We start from the raw sequence: 27918 nt of genomic DNA, 5'->3' as shown, positions 1-27918 counted from the left end.
TCGGATGTAAAAACAGATTAAAAATCTGAATCTGAATCTGATTTGCTTGCAGTGTGCAAGAGGCCTTATAGTGTTAAAAAAAGCAGCAGCCAAGTCAAAGAAAAGGCAAATGGTATTTTTATAAATCTGTGTTGTCACTGAAATGAACATTTACTAGAAACTATTGACGTAATAGTGGCCATTTTGTTTCCCACAGTAATCATGAGAAGGATGGTAAAAGGAACCTAAGGTAAAAGGGATACGAAGGCTGACATATTTATGTCATTTTAAGCAATGCACATTGCCGTATGCAACTTTTTTCCAATCAGATTTCCAAACATATTATCAAATGGATATCAAACAAGATTGAATCGAAAGAACGCATACACAGAACGATAGCCAGTAGGCTGATTTCCCTCCTTTATGGGGTGCCAGAAATGACTAATCAGCCTACAAAACGAGCATTATATAACCAGTGCCCAAATCAATAACGCCAAATTTAGATGTACCAATTTTAAAGTCTGCCTCTGCGAATGGCTTGACTGTGAATAAACGGTAGACCCACCTTGTTCCTTTGTACGCTTGTCCAGGCTCTGGAGGTATCTTATGCTGTGCTCTCCTCTCACTTTGCTCCCTTTTTACAGGAAAGTGGGCGGCACCAGCAGCTCTGCTGTCTGCTCCTTCCAGCTTTCCGACATCGAGGACGTGTTTGATGGGCACTACAAGGTGCAGAACAAAGAGTGTTCCACGTGGACGAGATATAACGGACCTGTGCCCAAACCCCGGCCGGGCAGCGTAAGTACAAAAAAGCCAAAGCTTTCATCAACGGCAATATTTCTGGGCTGCAATGCTCAAGGCTGCCTCAAGGTGGCAGTATACACTTGTGTACTTTCACGGTTTATTCAACTTTGACTCCTCCTGACCAATAGACCAGCTTTGGCACTTTCTTGTTTGACGTTCATGACTAAGCTCTTTAATTCTTCCTCAGTTTCAGCCATCAGAGTGGTATCATTGGCATATCTCAGATTGTTACTATTCCTGCCAGCTATTTTAATTCCAACATGTGACTCATCCAAACCAGCTTTCCGCATTACATATTCAACATACAAGTTAAATAAATAAGGAGACGCTATACAACCTTGTTGCCAATTTCACAATGTAAAAAAATAAATAAAAAAAAATTAAACACATCAAGTAGTTACGATGACCATTACATTACTGAACAAGTTCAACTATACAGGTAGTCCCCAGTTAACGAACGAGATAGGGACTGGAGGTTCGTTCTTAACCTGAATCTGTTCTTAAGTCGGAACACTGTGCCATCTCTGTCCCCTGTACCTCCTCTGTGCCTCCAGTGTCCCCCTCTGTGTCACATCTACCTTCTGTACCTGCTTATACAAGTTTAAAAGCCATTTCTTCTCAGAATTTTTTAAAATCGATTTTCTCTAAAAGTACGAGTCCAATTTGAAAAAAAAACATTTTTTTTACTTGTTCCCATAGAAACACAGAATCCATGTCGTTCGTATCAGTGGGTCGTTCATAAGTCGGGCGTTTGGTGGCTGGATAGTGTAATGGTTAAGGGCTCTGCCTCTGACACAGGAGACCAGGGTTCGAATCTCGGCTCTGCCTGTTCAGTAAGCCAGCACCTATTCAGTAGGAGACCTTGGGAAAGTCTCCCTAACTCTGCTACCGCCTATAGAGCGCGTCCTAGTGGCTGCAGCTCTGGCGCTTTGAGTCCGCCAGGAGAAAAGCGCGATATAAATGTTCTGTGTTTGTTTGTTTGTTTGTAAGTCGGGGACTACCTGTATCAATAAATACTTTAAGGAAGTACAATTTTTCCCTACGGTGCTTGTACACATCTATTTGTGGTCGATAGAATAAGCGCATTATTATAATTATTGTTGATTTTATAGTGTCATCTTATGGGGCCATATTTCATGCAAGTAGTCATGGGCGTAACAATAGGGGATGCAGCCCATGCGCCCGCAGGGGGCCCGCTCGTGGCCGTTTTGGGGGGCTAGAGGGGTCGCACCACGAGGGGAAAGCTATGGCCACACTCGGCGGGAGGGGGGAAGGTCCCCCCCCCTCTCTTACCTCGGGCTTTCCCCTCTGTGCTCCCCTCCAGCTTCTAGCTATACAAGTGCAGCGAGCGGAGCGGCGTGCAGCGGCAGGCAAACATACCTTCTGTGCGTCCGGACGCTTCTCGCTCTAGTGACTGACGCGACTTCCTGTATAAAACAGGAAGTCGCATCAGTCACTAGAGCGAGAAGCGTCCGGACGCACGGAAGGTATGTTTGCCTGCCGCTGCACGCCGCTCCGCTCGCTGCACTTGTATAGCTAGAAGCTGGAGGGGAGCACAGAGGGGAAAGCCCGAGGTAAGAGAGGGGGGGGGGACCTTCCCCCCTCCCGCCGAGTGTGGCCATAGCTTTCGCCTCATGGTGTGACCCCTCCAGCCCCCCAAAACAGCCTGGGGGGAGGGGGGCCCGCTCACATTTTCTGCAGGGGGGCCCGGGGTTTTTTAGTTATGCCCCTGCAAGTAGTGTGTGTAGAGGTGTTCTTGTTGGTTTTTTAATGATGTTTTTATATTTATTATTATTTTCATTATGTTTTTGTTAATGATCGCTCTCTCCCCTTCCCCACAGTGTTCATCTGGGCAATTCTCAGACAGAGCCTGGGATTTCATAAAAGACAATTTCCTTATGGATGAGAAGGTGTCCCCAGTTGGCAAGCGCCCCCTGCTGATCAAACATGGCGTCAGTTACACCCGCATTGCTATAGATTCGGTGCAGGCACTCAACAAAGAGAGTTACATAGTGATGTTCCTGGGCACAGGTAAGAAACTCTCTGCCTCTTGTGTAACAGCGCCCCCTGCTGGCAGCTTGTCAGAAAGCAGTCATCACTGTGACATAAGGTGTGGCAATATGACCTGCAGACCACTGTAACCGAAGCCTGGAATTTTTAACCTTACATGGGCTTTGTTTCCATTGGGGGAAACTGGGTAAGGGATTGCAAATGTCACAATTCTAACATTTACCCAGTTCAGGGCCATAAGCTAAGGGCCCTTTTCCACTGCACAGCTAAATCGCAAATCGCTAGTGATTTTTAAATCGCTAGGGCTGCTTTTTAGAGGGATAATGCAAAGCAAATGAAAAATCTCAATCGCATAACAAAATTAATGAAAAATCGCAATTGCTGGCGTTTTTGATTTGTGATTGTGATTGCGATTGATCGTAAAAATCACAGAAAAATCGCTGCGATTTTGTGATTGCATATGTGAAAATCGCAGCGATTTTTCAGCGATTTTTACCGCAATTTTAATGAAAGTGAATGAGAGCGATTTTAAAAACCACTAATCAATCGCAAAATGCTCAGAAAAGCGCTTCTAGTGTGAATGGGCCCTCACACCCCTCTAATGACCAAGCTATTTATTTTTCGGACTATAAGACACACCTTTTCTCCCCCAGAAGTGAAAAGTCCCTGCGTCTTATAGTCCAAATGCATTAATTGCTGCCCAGCACCAGTACCTGCCTGTTCCCTGTCCCGAGGTTCTGCCAGTCCCCTGTCCCTGGGTATGTCTTTTTTCCATCCTACAACATTGCAGGGGATTCCTTGACGGCACTCAGCATTGGGGGGAACTCGGAGAACGCTTGGCATCAGATGTTGCTGCCATGCGTCCGGGTTACTGATGCCCGCATGTATTCTGCCTACTGTATCTTATGGCAATGCTGGCATCCCCGCAGGCTGTGATGGTGCACATAAGGACGGCTCAGTGAGGAGATGAATAGCGGTAGAACAGCCGTAGAACAGCCGCTGGGAGGTCCGCGCTCGCTGCGGAGAGACAATGTAGCAGCGAGCGTGGACCTCCCAGCGGCTGTTTCATCTCCTCACTGAACCGTCCTTATGCGCACCATCACAGCCCGTGGGGACGCCAGCATTGCCATAAGATACAGTAGGCAGAATACACGCGGGCATCAGTAACCTGGACGCATGGCAGCAACATCTGATGCCACATGTTCTCCGAGTTCCGATCTCCCCGCGATGCTGAGTGCATCATCTGGCAGCGGCTATGACATGTTTCGGCTTGTGAGTGGAGCCCCATGAGAGGATCAGCTACAGAAGGGAGATGAAAGAGAGGAGCGCGCCGGCTAGATCAGGTGAGTTTCCCTGCAGGTGTAGTGTAATGTAGCTGGGGGGAGGGGCAGCAAAGGTTGGTGTAATGTAGTGAATTGTGTAGTGAAGTGTAATGTAGCTGGGGGGAGGGGCAGCACGGGTTAGTGTAGGTGGGTAGAGTAGCTTAGAGACATCTTGGGGCAAAAAGGTCTACAAGACGCCCCTGACACATAGACGCATCTAGGTTTAGTATATTTTTTTCCCCTAAGATTTGCCCTTTAAACCTAGGTGTGTCTTATAGTCCAGAGCGTCTTATAGTCCGAAAAATACGGTATGTGCTCTGCAGTTTAAAAGCTCGCTGCAGAGCCATACTACTGAGCACACAAATTAACACCCACAACACAATTAACACAAATTTATCACAGATGGTGACATCTTTAGTCCTGTCAATTGCAGCTCTGCGGAATGTTTGTTTCTGAGAATTCCAAAGTCAATAAAAAAAAAAACAACTGGTCTCCCAGAATGCTTTGAGAGCAGCATTCCGCATAGCTAATCAGCCTTAGCTAAGCATCACTGGGAGGGTGTGGCTACATTCAGTATACAGCAATATACAGTATACCTATACCGTAGGAAGTGTTTCTGATGCTGAAACCAGGATAATTAATGTAAAGGTGGGTATCCTGCATAATTTACTGTAGAGATGTCACTACAGTGCCTCTTTAATTTCCCCTGCTGCTCCATTTAATCAAAACCGTAAAATGATACCAAAGCTCAACACACCGTTGAGAAACGGGGGGAGCAGGCATGTATGGTGAGCTGTCCTGATGCTCACCGCTCCCCCGTCACACGCATGCGCAGATGGCCCCCGGCCAGGGGCTCCATACTGATGTACGCGTGCTGGCAGAGGTTGCATGCTATAGCTCGCATGCAGCCCCGCCAGAAAACCGCAATGCTCCCGACTAGGGGCGGCTCCAGGAAATATTTTTAGGGGGTGCTATGCAGGTGCTGGATTTTTTCTAGGGGTGGCTGTGAACACTGTGCTGAAAAGGGGGCATGGTCAAACAAGGGTGTGGTCAAAATGGGCGTGTCTATGCACTGGAAAGTGGGCGTGTATAGGTAATAAATTTCCCCAGTATAGGTAGTATAGTTCCCCAATATAAGTTGTATAGCTGCCCCAGTATAGGTAGTATAGTTACCCCAGTATACTGCTGCCCCAGTGTAGATAGTATAGCTGCCCCAGTATTAGTATAGATGCCCCAGTATGGGTAGTATAGATGCCCCAGTATGGGTAGTATAGATGCCCCAGTGTAGGTAGTATAGCTGCCCCAGTGTAGGTAGTATAGCTGCCCCAGTGTAGGTAGTATAGCTGCCCCAGTGTAGGTAGTATAGCTGCCCCAGTATAGGTAGTATAGATGCCCCAGTGTAGGTAGTATAGCTGCCCCAGTATGGGTAGTATAGCTGCCCCAGTATGGGTAGTATAGATGCCCCAGTGTAGGTAGTATAGCTGCCCCAGTGTAGGTAGTATAGCTGCCCCAGTGTAGGTAGTATAGCTGCCCCAGTGTAGGTATTATAGCTGCCCCAGTATAGGTAATATAGCTGCCCCAGTATAGGTAATATAGCTGCCCCAGTATGGGTAGTATAGATGCCCCAGTATAAGTAGTATAGCTGCCCCAAGCACCCCCCTCCGTTCCTGCAGCCGCTGCTTGTGTATACTGAGCTGGCGGCCGCTACCTCTATTCCCGTTACCGCCTCCTCCTCTCCTGCGTCACTCACAGGCGTCTTCTCTGCTTCTCCCTGCCTCCTCTCCCTCTGTAGTTAGCTAGCTACAAGAAATTGGCCGCCGATGTCCGCATTTGTGGTCATCGGCGTACATTTTCTTGTAGCACTGCTCTAATTATAGACGAAGCAGGGAGAGAGAGCGGGGCGGCGAGCGGCGACACAGGGGTACTAAGGGGGTGCTTTGACTATATTTGGGCACCCCCTGGTGCCGCCCATGCTCCTGGCCCGGCAGAAGACAGGGCCACGGGGCAATTGATGCTAAACGAGTGTGCAGAAAGGAGAACGGGGGGAGCAGTGAGCATCAGGACAGCTCACCATAGATGTCTGCTCCCCTCGTTTTTCAACTGGGTTTGGGCTCTGGTATCCTTTAAGGGCACTTGACCAGGGCTGCCAATTGTCTGTACATTTTCATACAGTACAGTGGCATAAGGAAGATGGGGGCCTATGAGGAAGGCAGGCAGAGCCGGGTCCTCCAACTCCCAACTCTGAGACACCAAAGTGCGCCCCCCATCCCTCCCACCCCAGCCATTACACACTGTTATTACACTAAGAGGCGCCCCAGGGCCCCCAACCCCTCAGTCTCTAGTTATGTGGCTTGCAGTCACTGCCACGTATCCCCTTTTCTTATTTCTCTCTGCTTCAAACACAATAGGGGAATGAGTGAGTTGTGCGCCTCTCCTACACTGCGCCCTGAGGGTGGAGCCTCTCTTGCCTCTGCCTCCGCCCGACCCTGAAGGCCGGTACAAAACTGGGGATATTCCAATATGAAAAAAAATAAATCAGCAGCACCCCCTCCACCCCATGTGTTCAGAATTTTGTGGCCTTTTCTTTGGAATATTGCCAAAGTTGGCATTATTGATCCGGGCCTCACTTTACAGCAGGGGTGATCTAGCCTCCAATATAGCTTCCCTGGTGGTCTAGAGTGGGCCAAACATAATGCAAAGTGGGGAAACCACTACAGGGCCAAATTTAATGGCACTGAGGGTCAGATTTGGCCCACGGGCCGGAGTTTGATTTGTATGCTTTACAGTATTTTAAGCTTATGTGTGCTAACCCTTTAGTATAGTAGCAGCTGAATAGTATACCGTATATACTTGCATACAAGCCGAATTTTTGACCCCCAAAAAGTGGGCCAAAAGTTGGGGGGTCGGCTTGTATGCGAGCCATGTAAACCCCCCCCTGCCATTCCCCCCACGGCTGCCTCTGCTATTACCTTAGCCGGCACCGCTTCCTCTATTCCCCTCTCCTGCTCGAGAGAGCGGTTCCCATAGTAACGGCGATACACATCGCCGCTACAGGAAGCCGCGCTCTCTCCTGCTTCCTGCCTTATCTTCACAGCAGCCACGGGGCATGCTGCTGTGAATTAGTTACGAGCAGAAGAGGGGAGTAGAGGAAGCGGCGCCAGCTAAGGTAATAGCAGCGGCGAGGGGGGGGGGGAATACCTACCCATACTGGGGCGCTATACTGGGCACTACCTACCTATACTGGGCACTATACTAGCTATACTGGGGCACTACCTACCCATACTGGGCACTATACTAGCTATACTGGGCACTATACTACCTATACTGGGCACTATACTAGCTATACTGGGCACTATGCTAGCTATACTTGGCACTATACTAGCTATACTGGGGCATAATATGTCATTGTATTAAAAATACATTACAAATAAAATGATCCAATCAGATCATTTCCGTCTGCACCAATCCAGCATTTCCTACCCCCGGCTTATATGGGGGGTCAATCATTTTTTCCTGTTTTTTCAGGTAAAAGTTGGGGGTCGGCTTATATGTGGGTTGGCTTATATGCGAATATATACGGTACTTGTTAAGGGCTCTGCCTTTGACATGGGAGACCAGGGTTTGAATCCTGGCTAGGGCCAGTACTTATTCAGTAAGGAGTCCTTGGGAAAGACTTCCTAACACAGCAAAAGATCCACGGGGGAACTGCACACCTACCATGGAGGTGCAAGATTGGTATTTTCAACTTGTAGAATCCAGATAATCCGCACACTCAATGTGAACCAAGTTCAAAGTTTTAATCAGAAAATCGTGACACACGCCATTCCATAGACCAACGATTTGTTTCGGGGTCACGCAGGGTCCCCTTTGTCAAGGCAACAAAACACAGAATGGTGACACAGCAGGGTTGCCCTTTGAGCACACTCTTAATGGCTGCAGCTCTTGAGCGCTTTGAGTCCCAACTGGAGAAAAGCGCTCTACAAATATTAGGATTATCCGGATTATAATATATACTGTGAGACTCACAAGCTCTAGACTGGATCTTGCTTTTCTTGTTGCTCGGATATCCCTGATCACGAATTCGACTAAATTCGACCACGGCGGAATCAAAATCCGGATAAGCCGTGATTTTGATCCGGTTTTGAATCGGACTTCTGGATTCGAATGGGATTTCACCCATGATTGCCTGTAAAAATTTGCTTTTAACATTAATGATAAAGCCCCCGTACATGCTACAATCAAAAAGACCTTATAGATTTTGAGAAAATCGAATTTAAAGTTTCCAATGAAAAAGTATTGGTGATTAAATCCTGCCAAACCCACTGAATTCAGCAGTTAATAGCTAAGCCCCCTTACATGATATAAACAACAAATTTGCAGGATATGTTAAAGTGATTGTCCAAGCAAAAAAAAAAAAAAGATCCACTTACCTGGGGCTTCCTGCAGCCTGTGGCAGCCGTCCTGTGCCCTCGCCGCAGCTCCGAAGGCTCTTGGTCTTCTCTGCTGGTGCAGCTGACCTCGCCAGGTCGGGTTCCGGGTCGGCTTCTTCTGTGCTCCACATGGTCCAGCCGACGTAATCAGGATGGTACAGTGCAGGCGCATGTATGACGTCCGGATGACGTCGGCCGGACAATGAGGAGCGCAGAAAGAAGACCGGGAGCCTCCGGAGCTGCGGCGAGGGCACAGGACGGCTGCCACGGGCTGGAGGAAGCCCCAGGTAAGTGGATCTTTTTTTTTTTAATTGCTTGGACAATCACTTTAAGTAGAACAGTGGGTACAAAGGGAATTTTTTTTCCCCCCAAAAGACCTTATAGTTTTTGAGATAATCGATTTTAAAGGTTCAACGGAAATTTCAAAGGAAAAAAAAGTATACATGTAAATGCTGTAAATACATTAACTGTCATTACCGCATTTAAATGTATACTATTTTCCTTTGAACCTTTAAAATTGATTATCTCAAAAACTACAAGGTCTTTTTTAACAAAAAAAATACTCCCTTGTTCCCACTGTTCTACAAGAACAAGCGACACCCATGCTAACCTAGAAATAAAAAAACACATATAGAAGTCGATAAATACTACTACTACTTACATAACACATGTATTGTGCTATCCACGTAATGATTCCTGTAAATTTTATAAAGGAAAAGCAGAAAATTCTATTCTAGGCAGTGGCCATCTTGCCAAGCTAATGCTAACATCATATCCTCCCCTCCCTTCTCTTGCTCATTGTGTATTCATTAGCTGCCCTCCTCCCAGAGTCTTCAGACACTCCCACTGAGGTGTATACTAACAACTGCACTATTTTTTTTATTTACACATCCAATCGCTGAGTCACCGCAGCCTTGCTTGTAAACACAAGTAATCAGAGGGTGTTTCTGATAAGCAGCTAGGCAGGGAAATAAATGGAAGAGGAGGAATATATTATAGATAAAAATAACTCCCAGCATTCAACTCTTTGGCACTGTTTGGCAGTGGCACTAGGGCCAGTGCTCCTAAAGTATGTGATAACTACAACCCATAACAGCAGAAAAAGTTTTGCAAGTTTTGAATGCAGGATTAGCATCTTTATCACTTAATACACTCAGACCCGTTGCTGTTGAAATTTGATTTTTATGGTGACAATACCGCTTTAACATATCCTGGGAAATCCTGGCAAATTTGGTCATTATAGCATGCGAGGGAGCTTTGCTATTAACCGCTAAAATTGGCCGGTGTACTTTTTATAATCACGGATATTTTTTCCGCGATCACGGCTATGGCTGAATCCGTCATTGAATTCCGTGATCGATCCTCGTTAACTGATTCGGATCACAGTGCCGGATAGTAAATGCTTGTGATGCACAGGTGTTCCGTGATCATGAGGTCGTGATGAGCATACTGGCAAGTTGTCACATAGTTCTGATGTGTGGTGCTCCCTCTGCTGGCCGTATAGGGCACCGCAGAGCCTCCATTAATACTCTGTGTTCTGGTTTTGGCAGAGACTGGTGCGCTGCACAAGGCCGTCCTGGTGAAAGGGGAATCGCACATCATTGAAGAGCTGATTCTGCTGCAGACGCCGGAACCCATCGAGACTCTCCTGCTGGTCCCAGAGAAGGTGAGGCTCACACAGCGCCGTACAGAAGAGTATTTACTTCCTGCAGTCGTGTAGCACCAGTCTACACAGCCCTTTAGGCTAGGTTCACACAGGATTTTGCGGTTCAATTTTTCCTGGCAATTATGTTTTGCGATTCCTGTTTGGAGGAAATGAGAATCGCATTACGAAGGCTCCTGTGCTGCATGCAGCGCAATTGAGATCTATACAAATCACGAACGCTGCGGTGACAATGGTTCTATAAGGATACAATGTTACATTGTTTTGCTAATTGCCGGTGACCAGCAAAGTGGTGAAACGCTGCTAAACAGTGCCCCAGTCTGAATCGGCCCTTACAGTGTTTGTGGGCCCAGGAGGTTACAGTCTAATTTCATCTTTAAACCCGAAATTCTTTTATTAGAATTATTTAGTATTTATATAGCGCTGACATCTTCTGCAGCGCTGTACAGGGTATATTGTCTTGTCACTTAAAGGACAACTGTAGTGAGAGGCATATTGGAGGCTGCCATATTGATTTCCTTTGAAGCAATACCAGTTGCCTGGCTGCCCTGCTGCTCTATTTGGCCGCAGATGTGTCTCTGAATCACACCAGAAACAAGCATGCAGCAAATCTTGTCAGATCTAGCAAAAAATGTCTGAAACACCTGAGCTGCTGCATGCTTGTTCAGGGGCTGTGGCTAAAAGTATTAGAGGCAGAGGATCAGCAGGGCCGCAAGGCAACTGGTATTGCTTAAAAGAAAATAAATATGGCAGCCTACATATACCTTTCACCAGGGCCGGAGCTACCATAGGAAAAAATGGGCAATTGCCCCAGAGCCTGTAAGGGCCCCCAAGGTGTCCCTTCCCCATCTTAACTGCTGCTCCCCAGGGACTCTGCAGAGTCTGTTAAGTTGGGAGGTGATTGGGGGAGGGTCAGCAGCCAGCTCTTGGGCCCAGAAGGGAAATTTGGTTGCAACAAAGGGCCTCTAATGGCGCTTTTTGGTCGGGGGGTATCTGTTGGGGGGCCCCCAGGCTAATTTTGCCCTAGGGCCAAATTGTTACTTGAACCGACCCTGCCTCTCACTACAGGTGTCCTTTAACTGTCCCTCAGAGGAGCTCACAATCTAATCCCTACCATAGTCCTATGTCTATGTATGTATCCTATAGTGTATGTATTGTAGTCTAGAGCTAATTTAAGGGGACGCCAATTAACTTTTCTGTATGTTTTTGGGATGTGGGAGGAACCCGGAGTGCCCAGAGGAAACCCACGTAGGCACCGGGAGAAACATACAAACTCAGTGCAGTTAGTGCCCTGGTTGGGATATGAACCAGCATTGCAAGGCGAGAGTGCTAACCACTACACCATTGTGCTGTCCTAAGAGTAGATTTGATGAATAGAGGCGCCAAAATAGGATAAAATAAGTTAAAAACGTATAAAAGGAGGGGGTGGGTGGATCCAGCTTTTCCAGGGATTGTCCAGCCAGGTCAGTGGAGAAAGTGGACCCTGCTTTCTCCCAGCTCTGCAGGGGGTGTCCTGAGCCTGTGAGACTCGCTGTGTACCGTCTCTGGTTCCATCCTCCAACTTCTAGAACTTGTTCTCCTATCTCAGAATTGCCTGATGAAGCGGGATGTGTGCCTGTGAAACGCGTTGCATTGTTTTTGGAGACTAATAAATATCTTTTACATTGCATACGGCTTGAATTCAGCCTGGTCATTTTATGTGAGGGTAGTGGATCCACCCACCCCCTCCTTTTATACGTTTTTAACTTATTTTATCCTATTTTGGCGCCTCTATTCATCAAATCTACTCATATCTTGTCCACCCCAGGTGGAGGGGTATATCCCCAATTTTCTTTCTATAGAGAGCGACTTTTTAGACCTGAGTGGGGTCAGGTTATAATTCTCCCCACCTGCCTTCATAGTGGTCGCCTGCGTGGTGACCCACACTTGTGAGTATATTCTCATTAAATTTTTTTCCCCATACTTGGTTAAACATACTACACCAGATTTGGCTCTCGGTTCTTTTTTTCCTGTCTTTCATTGTGCTGTCCTAGTCAGTTTAAAGGGGAACTGAAGTAAGAGGTATACGGAGGCTGACAAATTTATTTCCTTTTAAGCAATACCAGTTGCCTGGCAGCCCTGCTGGTCTATTTCTCTGCAGTAGTATCTGAATAACACCAGAAACAAGCATGCAGCTAGTCTTGTCAGTTCTGACTTTAACCACCCTGGCGTTCTGATTAAATCGCCAGGGTGGCTGCGGGAGGGTTTTTTTCAAATAAAAAAAAAACTATTTCATGCAGCCAACTGAAAGTTGGCTGCATGAAAGCCCACTAGAGGGCGCTCCGGAGGCGATCTTCCGATCGCCTCCGGCGCCCAGAATAAACAAGGAAGGCCGCAATGAGCGGCCTTCCTTGTTTTGCTTATATCGTCGCCATAGCGACGAGCGGAGTGACGTCATCGACGTCAGCCGACGTCCTGACGTCAGCCGCCTCCGATCCAGCCCTTAGCGCTGGCCGGAACTTTTTGTTCCGGCTGCGCAGGGCTCAGGCGGCTAGGGGGGCCCTCTTTCGCCGCTGCTCGCGGCGAATCGCCGCAGAGCGGCGGCGATCAGGCAGCACACGCGGCTGGCAAAGTGCCGGCTGCGTGTGCTGCTTTTTATTTGATTAAAATCGGCCCAGCAGGGCCTGAGCGGCGACCTCCGGCGGTGTTGGACGAGCTCAGCTCGTCCAGACCGCTCAGGTGGTTAAAGTCAGAAACACCTGATCTGCTGCATGCTTGTTCAGGGGCTATGGTTAATAGTATTAGAGGCAGAGGATCAGCAGGGCTACCAGGCAACTGGTATTGTTTAAAAGGAAATAAACATGACAGCCTCCATATACCTCTCTCTTCAGTTTCCCATTAAGGGCCCGTTTCTACTTGCACTGTTTCCGCGTCGAATCCGCAGTTTCCCCGCAGGCGAATCATGCAGGGAAACTCTGCCATAGGGTGCAATGGCAATGCCAGCTGAATCGCTACCGCTAGCGATTCGGCCGGCATTTCCATCCGAATCGGTGAGAGAGGCTGCAGATCCCATAGCCGTGCATGGCACGGCTGATGGGATTCGTCTGCGTACCCGCAGACCCGGAGCCGCCGCGGCGCGTCTCGCAGACACGTGCGGCTCAAGTGGAAACGAGCCCTTAAGGTAGCTATTAAGGATACAAAATCACAGGCGATCGATCGCTTCCAATCATTCTTATGATCAATCAGAAACGATCAGTCCTGTCCACTAATGAGTGAAGGCTAAATTGATCAGATTTGGATCGATCCCCATGGGATTGTATAATTTATGGCCACCTTTATAGTGGGAAAAGGGTTTGTACCATTGTTACTTTGTTTCTTTCTGTGTCCCATATGGTAAGATTTCCATTTCCTGTGTTTTGTGAGCAGACAGAGGGTGAGTTAAACATCCTCAGCCGGGTCACAGCCTGCAATAAAAATCTAACAATGGTCAAACCCATCCTCACCAATGAGGATCTATTTGTTTTTTTACATTGCAGTGAGAGCATCATTGAACCTCCTTTGCTGAGGACCTGGACAGCAATAAGAACCTGGTGGATGGCACAGCCTTGCTCTAAATAAATGCACACAAAAAAGTTTTGAGTTGGGATTTGACAATGTTGTACATTCAGTAGCAAAAACAAAACAAAACAGCATTTTATCATATGTCATGCTTTCCACACAGAAAGAAATAGACATTATTTTCGTTGGATCCTGAAATTTTATTGCAGGATTTGCTGTAATAGTGTCTGCTCTCTTCCTGTCTCGTTCTGATTCCAGGTACTGTATTCAAGGCGAATTACACCAATGCATGAATCTGCTCTTAGAGTAGGTTCACACTAAAAAACGTATCCGTGGCTCCGTTTTAGGGCCTGGACCTAAACCCAGAGCCAAGGATACTAATGTTAAAAATAGCAGTAGTCTTGACTCACTTTCAAAACGGATCCGTGTGCATCCGGGGGATCCGTTCTGAAAAACTGAACGGACGTTCCGGATTTGCAGAATTTTCACGGACCACGGAGGGCTAGTGAAAACCAATGCAAATACGGACCTCCCTCTACACAGGCATCTTTGGACACAGAAACAGATCCGTTTTCTGTGTCCCAGCCCTGTCTGTGGGTGGGGAGGGGGCCGCTATGCTGGAGGGGGTAGCAGGCAGGAAGGGGGGCAGCAGGCACAGCGGTGGGGATGGGGGTCGGCCCCCCCTCTCCTGGGTCCCCCCTTCCCCTCCAGCTAGTTTCTTTTAAAAATCATTATTAGCACAATGTATAAGCAAGCGGCGAGTGGGGAACTTACTGACTTCCTTGCGTTTCACCGCTTGCCGCGTCACTTCCTGCAATGCCGCCCAATGAAGTACAGAGGGCGGCATTGCAGGAAGTGACGGCGAGCGGTGGAACGCAAGGAAGTAAGTTCTCCGCTCGCCGCTTGCTTATACATTGATTTTTAAATTATTTTTAACCCTCCTGGCGGCCTATTAAATTCCGCCAGGGGGCAGCGCAGCAGTCTTTTAAAATTTTTTTTTTTTTTTAAATCATGTAGCGAGCCCAGGGCTCGCTACATGATAGCCGCTATGCAGCGGAATCCCCCCGCTCGCTTCGATCAGGAAATCCCATTCAAAGAACGGGATTTCCTGGAGGGCTTCCCCTGTCGCCATGGCGACGGGGCGGGATGACATCACCGACGTCATCAACGTCGTGACGTCATTGGGAGTCCTGATCCACCCCTCAGCGCTGCCTGGCACTGATTGGCCAGGCAGCGCACGGGGTCTGGGGGGGGGGGGGGGGGGGTGGCGCGGCGATCGAGCGCCGGGCAGCGGTGTGCTCACGCAGCTAGCAAAATTATGCAAATCGGCCCAGCAGGGCCTGAGAAAACCTCCTGCGTGGCTTTTAACCAGGAAGGTTAAAAGAAACTAGCTGGAGGGGAAGGGGGGACCCAGGTGAAGGAGAAGGGGCGACTCCCCTTCCCGCTGCCCCGCCCCCTTCCTGGCTGCTACACTCTCCAACATAGCGGCCCCCCCCACCAACAGACAGGGCTGGGGATACGTTTCCACAGACTGAAAACGTATCCCCCCACAGATGCGTTGAATGGTAGTTATCAATAACAAATATGGCAGGTAGTGCGCCGTATCAATTGTTATTTCTAGAGTGCTTGGGGGGAGGCCCAATGTAAAACTTTCATCAGGGCCCACAGTTCCTTAGCCACGCCACTGGACGTAAGTACAAGACTAAAGGAGCCCATACACTGGTCGATTTCAGACGTTGATCGACGGACGATTCGACTGCGCTGATCGAATCGGTTAGAAATCGATGTAGCAGGAAGCATGAACGATCGGTCAATCGATCTATTTTCCCGCCGATTTCGATCGATTTGCTCGATCAGTCCGGATGGAAAGTCTAGGTCGATCGGCTGCTGGCAGCAGATCGATGGCCCATAGAGTTGCATTGGATCGAATGGTACAATAATGAATTTCGATCGATTTTCAATAGATTTCATTCTGAAAGCTATTGGAAATCTGTTCCTCGTGTGTGGCACACATCAGACAGATTCCTGTCAGATTCGACCTCACAGGCATCTGACAGGAATCTATCTGATGGTCGAATCTGGTGCAAATCTATAAGTGTATGGCCACGTACACATGCTAGATGGGTGACGCCTAATAGGGATCGGGACCCAATCCCTCTGGTGATATCGCCGGGCTGAGAGTGTACAGATGTATAGTTAGTCTGCAGGCTAACATGTTCTGTGTAAGGTGGAGGCGGAGCAGTGCAGATGTGATGTCACGCAGGGGGCGGGGTAAGTGGGGAGAACAAAGATACCGGCCGTTGCTGAGCCAATTCTATTGGCCTGTCATTACACCCTGTTACTTGTTCAGCCAGTGAAGTGTGGCGTAACATGGAGAGTTTCACTATCTTCTCCCTTGCAGAGAATCCTGTATGTGGGCACAGCAGCCGGCATCCTGCAGGTCCCTGTGGTGGACTGCAGCGTCTACAAAACCTGCTTCGACTGCATCCTGGCCCGGGACCCCTATTGTGGCTGGAACCTGCCCCATAAACAGTGTATGATGGTCCATCCGTTCTCCAGCCACTCGTGAGTAACCCATCTGCCCAGCAGAAACCGCCACATGTGATTATCCCTATTGTATCCGCCCAGTACTATCAGCCAGCAGCATGTGTGGTCCCATTGTAACCGCCCAGTACTATCAGCCAGCCACGTGTGAGTGCTACCATTGTATCCACCTAGTACTACCCAGCCAGCCACGTGTGAGTGCTACCATTGTATCCGCCCAGTACTATCAGCCAGCCACGTGTGAGTGTTACCATTGTATCTGCCCAGTACTATTAGCCAGCCACGTGTGAGTGTTACCATTGTATCCGCCCAGTACTATCAGCCAGCCACGTGTGAGTGCTACCATTGTATCTGCCAAGTACAATCAGCCAGCCATGTGTGAGTGTTACCATTGTATCTGCCCAGTACTATCAGCCAGCCACGTGTGAGTGCTACCATTGTATCTGCCAAGTACAATCAGCCAGCCATGTGTGAGTGTTACCATTGTATCTGCCAAGTACTATCAGCCAGCCCCGTGTGAGTGCTATCATTGTGTCCGCCCAGTACTATCAGCCAGCCACATGTGTGGTCCCATTGTATCCGCCCACTACTATCAGCCAGCCACGTGTGAGTGCTACCATTGTATCCGCCCACTACTATCAGCCAGCCACGTGTGGGTGCTACCATTGTCTCCGCCCAGTACTATCAGCCAGCCACGTGTGAGTACTACCACTGTATCTGCCCAGTACTATTAGCCAGCCACGTGTGAGTGCTATCATTGTATCTGCCCAGTACTACCAGCCAGCCACGTGTGAGTGCTACCATTGTATCCACCCAGTATTATCAGCCAGCCACGTGTGAGTGCTACCATTGTATCTGCTTAGTACTATCAGCCAGCCACATGTGAGTGACCCAATGTATCTGTTCAGTGCTATCCACTAACCACGTGCATGTGACTACATTGCATCTTCCCAGTAATTTCCACCAACCATGTGTGTATGACCCCATCATACCTACCTGGTGCTACCAGCCACATGCATGTGACCCCATCATTGTATCTGCCCAGTAATATCCACCAGCCATGCGTAAGTGACCCCACTGTGTCTGCCCAGTAATATCCACCAGCCATGCGTAAGTGACCCCACTGTGTCTGCCCAGTAATATCCACCAGCCATGCGTAAGTGACCCCACTGTGTCTGCCCAGTAATATCCACCAGCCACGTGTGTGTGATGCCATTATACCTGCCCAGTGCCATCCATCGAGAATGTGTGATTGTATCTGTCGTTGGGGACCGATCCACGCTGAGCCTTCGAGTCGCCATTGACCTATCCGCACTGAGCGTACGACTTGCCATCTGGCTGGTAACATGTTATGAGCTGTGTGACTGAAATACGTGACTGTCTGATCTTTCAGAGATTGGCTGCAGGATATCGAGACCGGCAACCCGAACACAACCTGCCTGAACACGGCAAACCTGGACAACTCTCCAATGAGAGGTGAGACATCCCACCAATCACAGGGGAAATGACACGAACAGGCACTTCTCATGGGTGACAGACCAAGTCCCAGTTAAAACCCAATTAATGCATCCTTATTTCCTCCCCAGGGGCCTGCAGCTTCCTGCTCGCTTACAGTTGGTCAGATCCACTTCCCTTCTAGTTACTTCTAGGTCAATGAGATGCTTATTATTTCAAGTTGATGCAGATTCAATGTATTGATTTTATGTAAATGTATGCATCCTGGAAAGTGGGCCAATCAAATGCAACCTTTGGTCATTTTGACTGGTCCAGTGCCAAGCTGCATGAAATTTGCTTTAAAGTGGACCTGAACTCAGAACATCCTCTCTGCTCTTAAAGATACACAACAGCATAATAACCTTTAACCCTTTCGGGACCGTCTGCCTAACCCCCCTTAAAGAGAACCCGAGGTGGGTTTGAAGAATATTATCTGCATACAGAGGCTGGATCTGCCTATACAGCCCAGCCTCTGTTGCTATCTCAAACCCCCCTAAGGTCCCCCTGCACTCTGCAATCCCTCATAAATCACAGCCATGCTGCTGACAAACAGCTTGTCAGAGCTGGCTGTGTTTATCTCTATAGTGTCAGTCTGCTGCTCTCCCCGCCTCCTGCAGAACTCCAGTCCCCGCCTGCATCCCTTCCCTCCCTGCTGATTGGAGGGAAGGGACGGGGGCAGGAACCAAAGCTATGCAGGAGGCGGGGGAGCAGCTGAGACTGACACTACAGATGTAAATACAGCCTCACAGCATGGCTGTGATTTATGAGGGATTGCAGAGTGCAGGGGGACCTTAGTGGGGTTTGGAATAGCAACAGAGGCTGGGCTGTATAGGCAGATCCAGCCTCTGTATGCAGATAACATTCTTTAAACACACCTCGGGTTCTCTTTAAGGACCAGGCATTTTACATGCGGGGTAGGGGCGTTTTGGGGGGGTCAGGCAGCTGGATCCCAAGTGCGGCTTGCTGGGCATGGTGTCCCCCCTGTAGCCAGATGTCCCCCCTTTCGCCAGCAGCCTGCCTCCCAGGCTCCAGCGATGAGCCGCAGTGGACCCCTCCGCTCCGGCCGGCATCTCCGCTCGTACCGACGCTAAGTTCCGGGTCGCGGCTTTATGACATCATCAAGCCGGGACACGGCACTTACGTCAGAGCATGCAGGGATGCCAGTCAGAGCGGAGGGTAATGCCGGTCGCCGGGGGGGGGGAACGGCAGGAAGGTTAGTGGATCCTCTTCTTTCCCCCCTACCGCCGCAGCTCTGTAAGTGATCACTATGTTCCGCTGGTGATTGTAGTGATCACGTGATCAGCAGCCATACGCGATGGCTTCTGATCACTGAGGGGAGATGCCAGCTGTCATATGACAGCTTAATCTCCCCTCTCGGGTGCGCACGATCGTAGCTGGACGTTTCATTATCACGGACGTTGAATCTACGTCCAGTCTGAGCGGCAGCACCACCTGCTGGATGTAGATTCAAACTACGTCAGTCCCCAAAAGGTTAAACAAAAAAAAACATACACTGGCCATACACTGGTCGACGATTAATCGAGCGATCAATATTTTTTTCCCCACAATGCATCATTCGATCGCTTGTGGATCGATTGTATTGCCCAACAAAACCACCGAATTCTGTTCGTTCTATCGATCGATATCAATCGAATTCAATCGATTTTGTGTTGTAAACAACAGATTCGTAATCGATCAATACTGGGGGTGGTATTTCTGAGGCAAGTGATGTCACAAGTGACATCCCCTTTCATAGTTCTATTGTTTCTTCCATGTGGCTTTTTTCCCAGTCTGATTCTGGTATGCAGAGAGCAATGGGGTTCCAACATGATGCTCAGCGATTGGGATGTTGAAACCTTGTTTGGGGCAATGTACCTTACTGAATCTCTGCATCGGCAAGCCAGTAGAAAGAGGAAAAGGAGAGTTTGGAGCAAGAACTGGCTTTTGCAGCGTGAACGATACTCTAATGTGAGTTTGTTAAATCAGTTGCGAGGCAATAATCCTGAAGACTACCGGATTATCTTCATATGTCTCAGACAAATTTTGAGTACCTCCTTGAGAAAGTGCGACCGCTGATCGAAAAGCAGGATACACGGCTGCGTAAAGCCATCACGCCAGAGGAGCATCTCACCGCCACCCTGAGGTTATCTTTCCACCGGACGGAGCTATGAGGATCTCACATTTTCTGTGGCGATATCTGCACAGGTGCAGGGCAGAATAATCCCTGAGACATGTCGAGCTATCATCGATGCTCTGCTTCGTGATTACATGCGGGTAAGCTGTAGTAGGTGATACATTTATAGAACATTTTGTGTTTACCATAACCATTTTGTCTAAACTGAGCATGGACTTTTCATATGGGTTCAGAGGTTGGAGGGGGAAGGGTTTGTAGTAAGCAATGTCGGCTGCATTGTCAACCTTTGTAATCTGCTCTTGTCGGTTACATAGTTATTTGGGTTGAAAAAAAGACATACGTCCATCAAGTTCAACCAGAGAACAAAGTACAACACCAGCCTGCTCCCTCACATATCCCTGTTGATCCAGAGGTTAACTGCTATACGACCACGTCACGCCGATGGGCGTGATTGCAGGACCACATAACGCCAATTGGGGTCAAGTCCTGGAGCGGGGTATGTTGCGTATACAAAGTTCCTGTCATGCCAGGGTTTTTTGGATTGTTTATCATATTGCCAAATTTCATACCAATGCACCTATACCTGTGAGAGAGGTCAGTATGCAAGTATGATCCATTAACATTGTGGATGTCTTTTTTCCCAACCAGATGCCGAAGACCCCTGAGTGCAGTTGGTGCACAGTTTCAGTATATGTGGCAGTTTCCTAATTGCGGCCGCGCCCTCGATGGTAAACCTGTACGGATCGAGGCCCCACACCGGTCCAGGTCGTTTTATTACAACTATAAAGGCTTCTTTAGCATTGTGTTAATGGCACTTGTGAACGCTCGGTGTGAATTTTTATTGGTGGATGTTGGGAATATCTGACGGCGGAGTGTTGGATCGTATAGACTTTGGTCAGAAGCTAAAGCGAAACCTGCTGCAATTACCGACAAATGAACAAACGGTGGCTGGCTTGGACTTTTCATTTGTGGCTGATGAGGCATTTGGATTAGGAGAGCCCTTGGTGAAGCCATTTCCTGTGAGGTCCTTGACGGTTGAGCGTAAAATCTTCAACTGTCGCCTGTCACGTGCAAGGAGGCTTGTTGAAAATATCTTTGGGATAATGGCCGAACGGTTTCGCATCTTCCACACCTCGATGAAGTTGGAGCCAGAGAAAGTAGAAGTGATCGTGTTTGCTTGTTGTATTTTACATAGTTTTTTTTACGGAGCCACAATGTAGCAGGGTACATGCCCCCCCTCTCAGTGGACACTAAGGACTTGAGTACTGGTGTGATTACACCCGTTGCCTGGCGTTCCGAGCCTACAGCCCTGACAGACAAACAACCTGCACCTCCTGTGCATTCCACCGACCTGTCGCAGGAGAATCGTGAAAAATATGTGGACCAATGGCGATGGTGCAGCGTCATGACAGAATGCTCGGATTATTTGAAGTTCCACATGTTTGTACCAGTGTTATTTTGTTTTCTTTAATAGATTTTAACCCTTTGGGCACCAGCAGTCTAACCCCCCCCCTTAAGGACCAGGGCATTATACCTTCGAGGGGGGGGGGGCACATTTGGGGGATCAGGCAGCTGGTAGTTGTGGTGTCCCCAGTGTAGGCAAGTGTCCCCAGTGTGGCCAGCAGCCTTTACTCACCTCCCAAGTTCCAGCGATGAGCAGCTCTAGCCCCCTCCGCTCTGGCCGGCATCCTCGCTCGCACTGACTCTAAGTTCCGGGTCGGGTCCGCGTGATAAACCGGAGCTCTGCACGCGATCATGTGCGCGTTTCACGTGAAGCACGCGGAGTAACCTTTTGCGTGCACAAAGGTTTGCGTACGGCAGATCGCGCGATAACTGCTGTGATAGCAGTTATCAAACTTTAAGGTGGCCACTAAAGGTCCAATTTCTAGCGAAAAATCGTTCGAGCGATCAGAAATTCTGATCGGACGAAAAATCGTTCACTACTCCATCAATGAACCAATCTTTGCTTCCTATCAATCACAACCATCAAGAAAATTCTAATTTTGGTTTGACAAAAATCCAATCGGACGACTACTTTTATAATCGTTTGCAATCGATTGTGCCCATCAACTGAGATTATTTACAACCAATCCGATCAGAATTTCGGATCGCTCTAACTATTTTTCGCTAGAAATTGGACCATTAGTGGCCAGCTTTAGAGAATCGAGCCCCTAGTGTGAACCCACTCTTACTGTTGTGTGTCCATGGGAAGAAATGAAGAGATGAGCCGCGGAGGCGACAACACCACCATAGCTGTCCATACACCAATGTTAAACACCCTCCTCTCCACAATCTCTCCCCCCTGTACATCTCCTCACTAGTCTCCAGATACCAACCCAACCTCAATCTCAGATCTGCACACGAGCTTCTTCTATCCTCTTCTACAATTACCTCCTCACATTCACGTGTACAAGACTTCTCACGTGCCTCACCCCTCCTCTGGAATGCCCTTCCACAGCACATCCGCCACTCTCCCACCTTTGAAATCTTTAAACGCTCCCTCAAAACCCACCTTTTCCGACAAGCATATTCTCTAGCTTAGGCCATGCACCCACTAAATAACCTAATTGCGCACTGCCTGTACACATACTGTATACATCCCCACCTCTTGTTTCCACCCCATTCCTTTAGATTGTAAGCTCGCAAGGGCAGGGCTCTCACCCTTTTGTGTCATGGACTGTTATTAATTTAATTGCTTGCACTCTGTTAGACATTTATACAGTTTAGTCATCATGTTAAGTTTGCTATTGTAATCAGCAGTGCTGTATCTTGTATCAGTGTTCATATTTGATGTATGTCATTGTCTGTATCATTATGTATCCCTTGTTTGTTTTCTTACATTGTACAGCGCCACGGAATATGTTGGCGCTTTATAAATAAATAATAATAATAATAATAATAATAAAATGCCTATTATATACATGTATTGATGGGAGACAGCTGGGCAGACTAATGTAAACTTGTATAAACAAGTTTTGACATGCCGGTCTCCATTTTCAGATATCACGGACCTCACGCTGCAAACGGCCCTAGAAAGTGACTGGCCCGAGACCAGCAACCAGTCAGAAACCTCAACAGACACTTACGGTAAGTGCTTTTATACACAATACATGGCACAGGTTTACCTCGTGGCCACCCAGGAGCATTTCTCCCAATGCAAGGGGTGGACTTTAACCCTTAAGGACCAGGCGATTTTGAATGGGGGGGGTGTCAGGCAGCCGGATCCCCACTGTGGCTAGCAAGGCATGGTGTCCCTTTGGTAGTTAGGTTTCCCCCCTGTAGCCAGGAGCCTTTACTCACCTCCCAGGCTCCAGCAATGAGCAGCTCTAGCCCCTCCGCTCTGGTCAGCACCCCCACTCGTACTGCCGCTCAGTCCCGGGTCGTGGCTTGATGATGTCAGCACTTACGTCAGAGCGCCGATCACCGGGGGAACGTCAGGAAGGTGAGTGGATCCTCTTCTTTCCCCATACCGCCGCCGCTCTTATGGTGATCACTACAATCTGCCGGCGATCGTAGTGATCACGTGATCAGGAGCCAAGCGCGATGGCTCCTGATCACTGAGGGGAGATGTCATATGACAGCTTCATTTCCCCTCTCGGGGGTGCATGATCATGTCGGGAGCGGAATTGGCAGGCAAATCCTACGCCGCATCAGGCTTAGACTGCCACAAGTGCGGCGTAGGATTTAACTACGGCGGTCCCCAAAGGGTTAATATAGTCAAGCTGCACTATACAGCATAAATACCTGTCGATGCGAATCCTCAATATAGTTTGGTGCCCAGCAGCATTGCTCACCTCCCAAGGTCCATCGACGAGCCTCTCTACTCCAGATATGCTGTGGCCGGCATCCCTGGGTGCACTGCACAAAGTTCCAGGCCGAAATAAGAGGCAGAGCTACCAGGGATGGCAGGTAGAAGGGGGGGAGGGAGGAGGGTTTGTTAGATTGCCGCCATACGCAGAGATAGGACACTGGGAAGGTGAGTACTGCTCCTCTTATTCCCCCCCCCCCCCCCCACTTATTTACTTTGATCCGTACAATCGGGGGGGCCATGGCAGTAATCTCGTACTCAGCAGTCAATCGCCATGGCTACTCACCGGTGAGGGGACACTTTTGCTGTTACCTGCCACCTTATTCCTGCTCTCGGGTGCAGATAACCACGTGGGGAGCAGAAAACAGTGGTATTCAAAGGCCAAGCTGAACGAATCGGAGATGGACCCTAGAGCCGGCCTTTGGGGGTGGCAAGTGGGGCAATCGCCCCAGGCCCCGCGCCTGAAGAGGCCCCGCACTCTCTGCAGCGGTGGGGAGAGTGGGCAAAGTAGTTAAAAACTGACGTTTCTTCCTCCGATGCTTACAGCAGGGGTGTAGCAATGGGGGGTGCAGCGGTAGCGACCGCATCGGGGCCCTTGGGCCAGAGGGGCCCCAAAGGGCCCTCCCTAAACTACAGTATTAGCTCTCTATTGGTCCTGTGCTGGTAATAATCACTTCTATAGATGCTATGGATAGCAGTAATCATTAACAAGCTGTTCCCCATCAACTTCATGCACCCCTGACACTGTAGTTGCCATTGGCAGGTTTTGGTTCGCCATATCAATTGTTATGTATAGAGTGCTTGGGGGGCCCCATTGTAAAACTTGCACCAGGGCCCACAGCTCCTTAGCTACGCCACTGGCTTACAGCTTCCATCTCTTTCCTGTCCCGGTGTGGTGGTGTCTGAAAAGGCTACCTCGTCAGATTTAGCTACCAGTAGCTAAATCAGACAGCATAGTGAGTCAGGAAAAGCGACCCTGTCTCCTCTGCTCGCACTGAATCAGGAAGAAGTGCAGAGGAGACAGGGTGGACATCCAGCTCTAGTGTCTGCTTAGCGTCTACTGGAACCCGAAGCACGGAAAGGTAAATGTGTACCTTAATCTTCCACTGCGCACATAACTCTGCCTTATTAGGGGAAGCACACTGACAAGAGGGGGGTGTCGATGTGAGGAAGGTTAGAGGTCCGCCCCCCCAATGCCACCGTACAGCAGCTGTTTTGTTTACAAGTGGAATAGTAACTTTTCTGCGTAACAGTGTATTGGTAACAGCGCCCCCTGTGGGGACATGCGGTCACGTCATCCCAGGGGGCGCTGTTACCAATACACAGATGCCGGGACAGGAAATAGATGGAAGCTGTGAGCATCGGAGGAAGAAACATGAGTTTTTAACAACTATGCCCGTTCTACCAACCGCTGCAGCCACCTTCCCATCTAACCTGTACTGCAGGCTGGCACCTATCTAATCTATACTGCAGGCACCTACCTAATCTATACTGCGGGGCACCTACCTATCTAATCTATACTGCAGGCACCTATCTAATCTGTACTGCGGGCACCTATCTAATCTGTACTGCGGGCACCTTTCTAATCTGTACTGCGGGCACCTTTCTAATCTGTACTGTGGGCACCTATCTAATCTGTATTGCGGGCACCTATCTAATCTGTACTGCAGGCACCTATCTATCTAATCTATACTGCAGGGCACCTATCTAATGTATACTGCAGGGCACCTATCTAATGTATACTGCAGGCACCTATCTAACCTATACTGGGGGCACCTACTTATTTAAACTATACAGAGTGTGTGATTCCACAGTGTGTGCGTGTGTTTCCACAGTGTGCGTGTGTCCACAGCATATGTCTCTAAGCCCCGCATATGACACTCACCCCAGGCCCCGCGTACTCTAAGGCCACCTCTGATGTACCCCTTGCCCATGCAATGAGCTGTACGACAAACCGTTCTGTGTTTCTTTTTGGCAGAGTACACCGAAGACGATCTACTGGAGTTAGACAAGAAGCAGTCTTTGCAGAAAAGCATTAAGACATTTGCCACAAAATTGCAAGAGGATGTCTCAGGAATCAGAGATGCTTCGTTGAATCTGACAGCTTCTGTCATTGAAAATTTTAAGAATTTTTTTAAAGTACCTTAAACCTAAATAATGTTTTTTTACATTGTCATAACAGTTCAATGTTTGTTGTTTTTATTTGTCAAAGTAGGAGTGCCCAGGGATATTTGTGGCACGTTTGTGTGCACCGGCCCATTTTGATTGGGCCAGGTGCCGATTTTCCTTCACATTAACATGTAAAAATAAGAAAGATATCAATTTAAAGGATATAAATAACATTTAGACTATATTTAAGAATTTTTTTTTTCAGTAGAAAATTACATATACCGTATTTATATTGATCTGTTCATGAGTCCCGAAAAAGCGACAAATAAGGAGGAAAGAGGGACAGGGCTCCCAAAGAGGGACTGTCCCTCCAAAAGAGGGACAGTTGGGAGCTATGCATACACGCCTCTCTACCGTGTCAATCAAGGCTTTGTCTACACCCAGTTCAATCAATCGGTTACTTTCCGATCGAAATGTAAAACGTAGTACTTGATTCCCAGCCAACCGATTCAATTTTTTGTGTGCCGCGCCGAAGAATGGGCGTGGCCCTGACATTGTATGGACGGAGTGTAACTGTAACCCCAAAGCAGCAAATAAAGCCAACTATGACCATTAAATAATAAATGCAGCAACAGTTTCTCCAGACACCAGAGAAAACACGCAACGTGGGCAACATTTCAGCAGAAAATAAACGCAATTCGGGCAACATTTCAGCAGAAAACAAATGCAATTTGGGCAACATTTCAGCAGAAAGCAAATGCAATGTGGGCAACATTTCAGCAGAAAATAACGCAATGTGGGCAACATTTCAGCAGAAAATAACGCAATGTGGGCAGCATTTCACCTGCACAAAAAAAAAAAAATTAGCAAAAAATCTGGATAAATCCAGATATCTGGATTCGAACCGGTCGGAAATCCGAGTCGATCCAGATATCCGAACCCATTATCCTGAAATCCGGAACTGGGCTTTAAATTGATTCCAAAACGTCTTTTATAGTAAATGATGCATGAAGCATCATGTTTTTTATTAAAGAAAAACAGCAATTGTTTATGTGGGGAGGTATTCTACAAAGAGAAAAAAAGAAATGGCTGTAAATTAAAGAGACTCCGTAACAAAAATTGCATCCTGTTTTTTATCATCCTACATGTTCCAAAAGCTATTCTAATGTGTTCTGGCTAACTGCAGCACTTTCTACTATGACAGTCTCTGTAATAAATCAATGTATCTTTCCCCTGTCAGACTTGTCAGCCTGTGTCTGGAAGGCTGCCAAGTTCTTCAGTGTTGTGGTTCTGCTATGAACTCACCCTTTCTGGCCCCTCTATGCACACTGCCTGTGTGTTATTTAGATAAGAGAGAAGAGAGAAGCTGCTCTAATCAGCTGGATAAATCGTCCTCTGAGCTGGCTGGGCTTTCACATACTGAGGAATTACAAACAAGGGCAAAGCTGTTTGCAGGAAGAAAAGAGCAGCCTGAAACTTCAGTGCATGGGGGAAAGAAACAGACAAATGATCTCTTGAGATTCAAAAGGAATGCTGTATACAGCCTGCTTATGTATGGATGTATTTTCTATGTGTGGACATACTGTACATCAACCTACTTCCTGTTTTGGTGGCCATTTTGTTTGTTTACAAACAAACTTTTTAAAACTGTTTTTAACCACTTTTAATGCGGCGAGGAGCGGCGAAATTGTGACAGAGGGTAATAGGAGATGTCCCCTAACGCACTGGTATGTTTACTTTTGAGCGATTTTAACAATACAGATTCTCTTTAACATTCGGAGGTTCCAGACAGCGGTCGTGCAGCCCACATTGTGTCCAATGCACAGCTGGGACATCACAGTTTTCAGCCCAGACATCTCAAAAAATGTAAACAGTTTTTTTTCCCCCCAACAAAATACAGCTATTGTAGTGGCGTAATAGCTGGTGGCAGATTTGTTCTGTGTGGACCCTGGCGGTGGGTAGAGATCTCTGATGTAGAGCTAGTAGTGGCCTGCTCATCCACCATCACAGGCTCGGCGTCTTTCTCCTCCAATATGCGGCGCTGACCCTGCTGAAAAATGGCCGCTAGACGCTGCTGCACCTCTGCA

At 48.2% G+C, this 27918-nt stretch overlaps 1 protein-coding gene across 1 annotated transcript in view; it reads left to right on the top strand.

The window, feature by feature from the left end:
• Window positions 1–25938, top strand: part of LOC137533405 (semaphorin-4A-like) — a 79573-nt gene extending 53635 nt beyond the window's left edge. The window contains exons 8-14 of the mRNA XM_068254806.1: window positions 624–774; window positions 2622–2811; window positions 10093–10208; window positions 16144–16307; window positions 17680–17762; window positions 22915–23001; window positions 25701–25938. Coding sequence (XP_068110907.1) covers window positions 624–774; window positions 2622–2811; window positions 10093–10208; window positions 16144–16307; window positions 17680–17762; window positions 22915–23001; window positions 25701–25870 — 961 coding nt within the window. The 3' untranslated portion in view covers window positions 25871–25938. The remainder of the gene's footprint in view (window positions 1–623; window positions 775–2621; window positions 2812–10092; window positions 10209–16143; window positions 16308–17679; window positions 17763–22914; window positions 23002–25700) is intronic.
• The last annotated feature ends 1980 nt before the right edge of the window (window positions 25939–27918 follow it).

Source organism: Hyperolius riggenbachi, chromosome 9 (genome assembly GCF_040937935.1).
Source record: "Hyperolius riggenbachi isolate aHypRig1 chromosome 9, aHypRig1.pri, whole genome shotgun sequence".
Classification (NCBI taxonomy): Eukaryota; Metazoa; Chordata; class Amphibia; order Anura; family Hyperoliidae; genus Hyperolius; species Hyperolius riggenbachi.
Note: the sequence above shows the minus strand (reverse complement) of the source record. Positions and strands in the feature narration are given on the sequence as shown.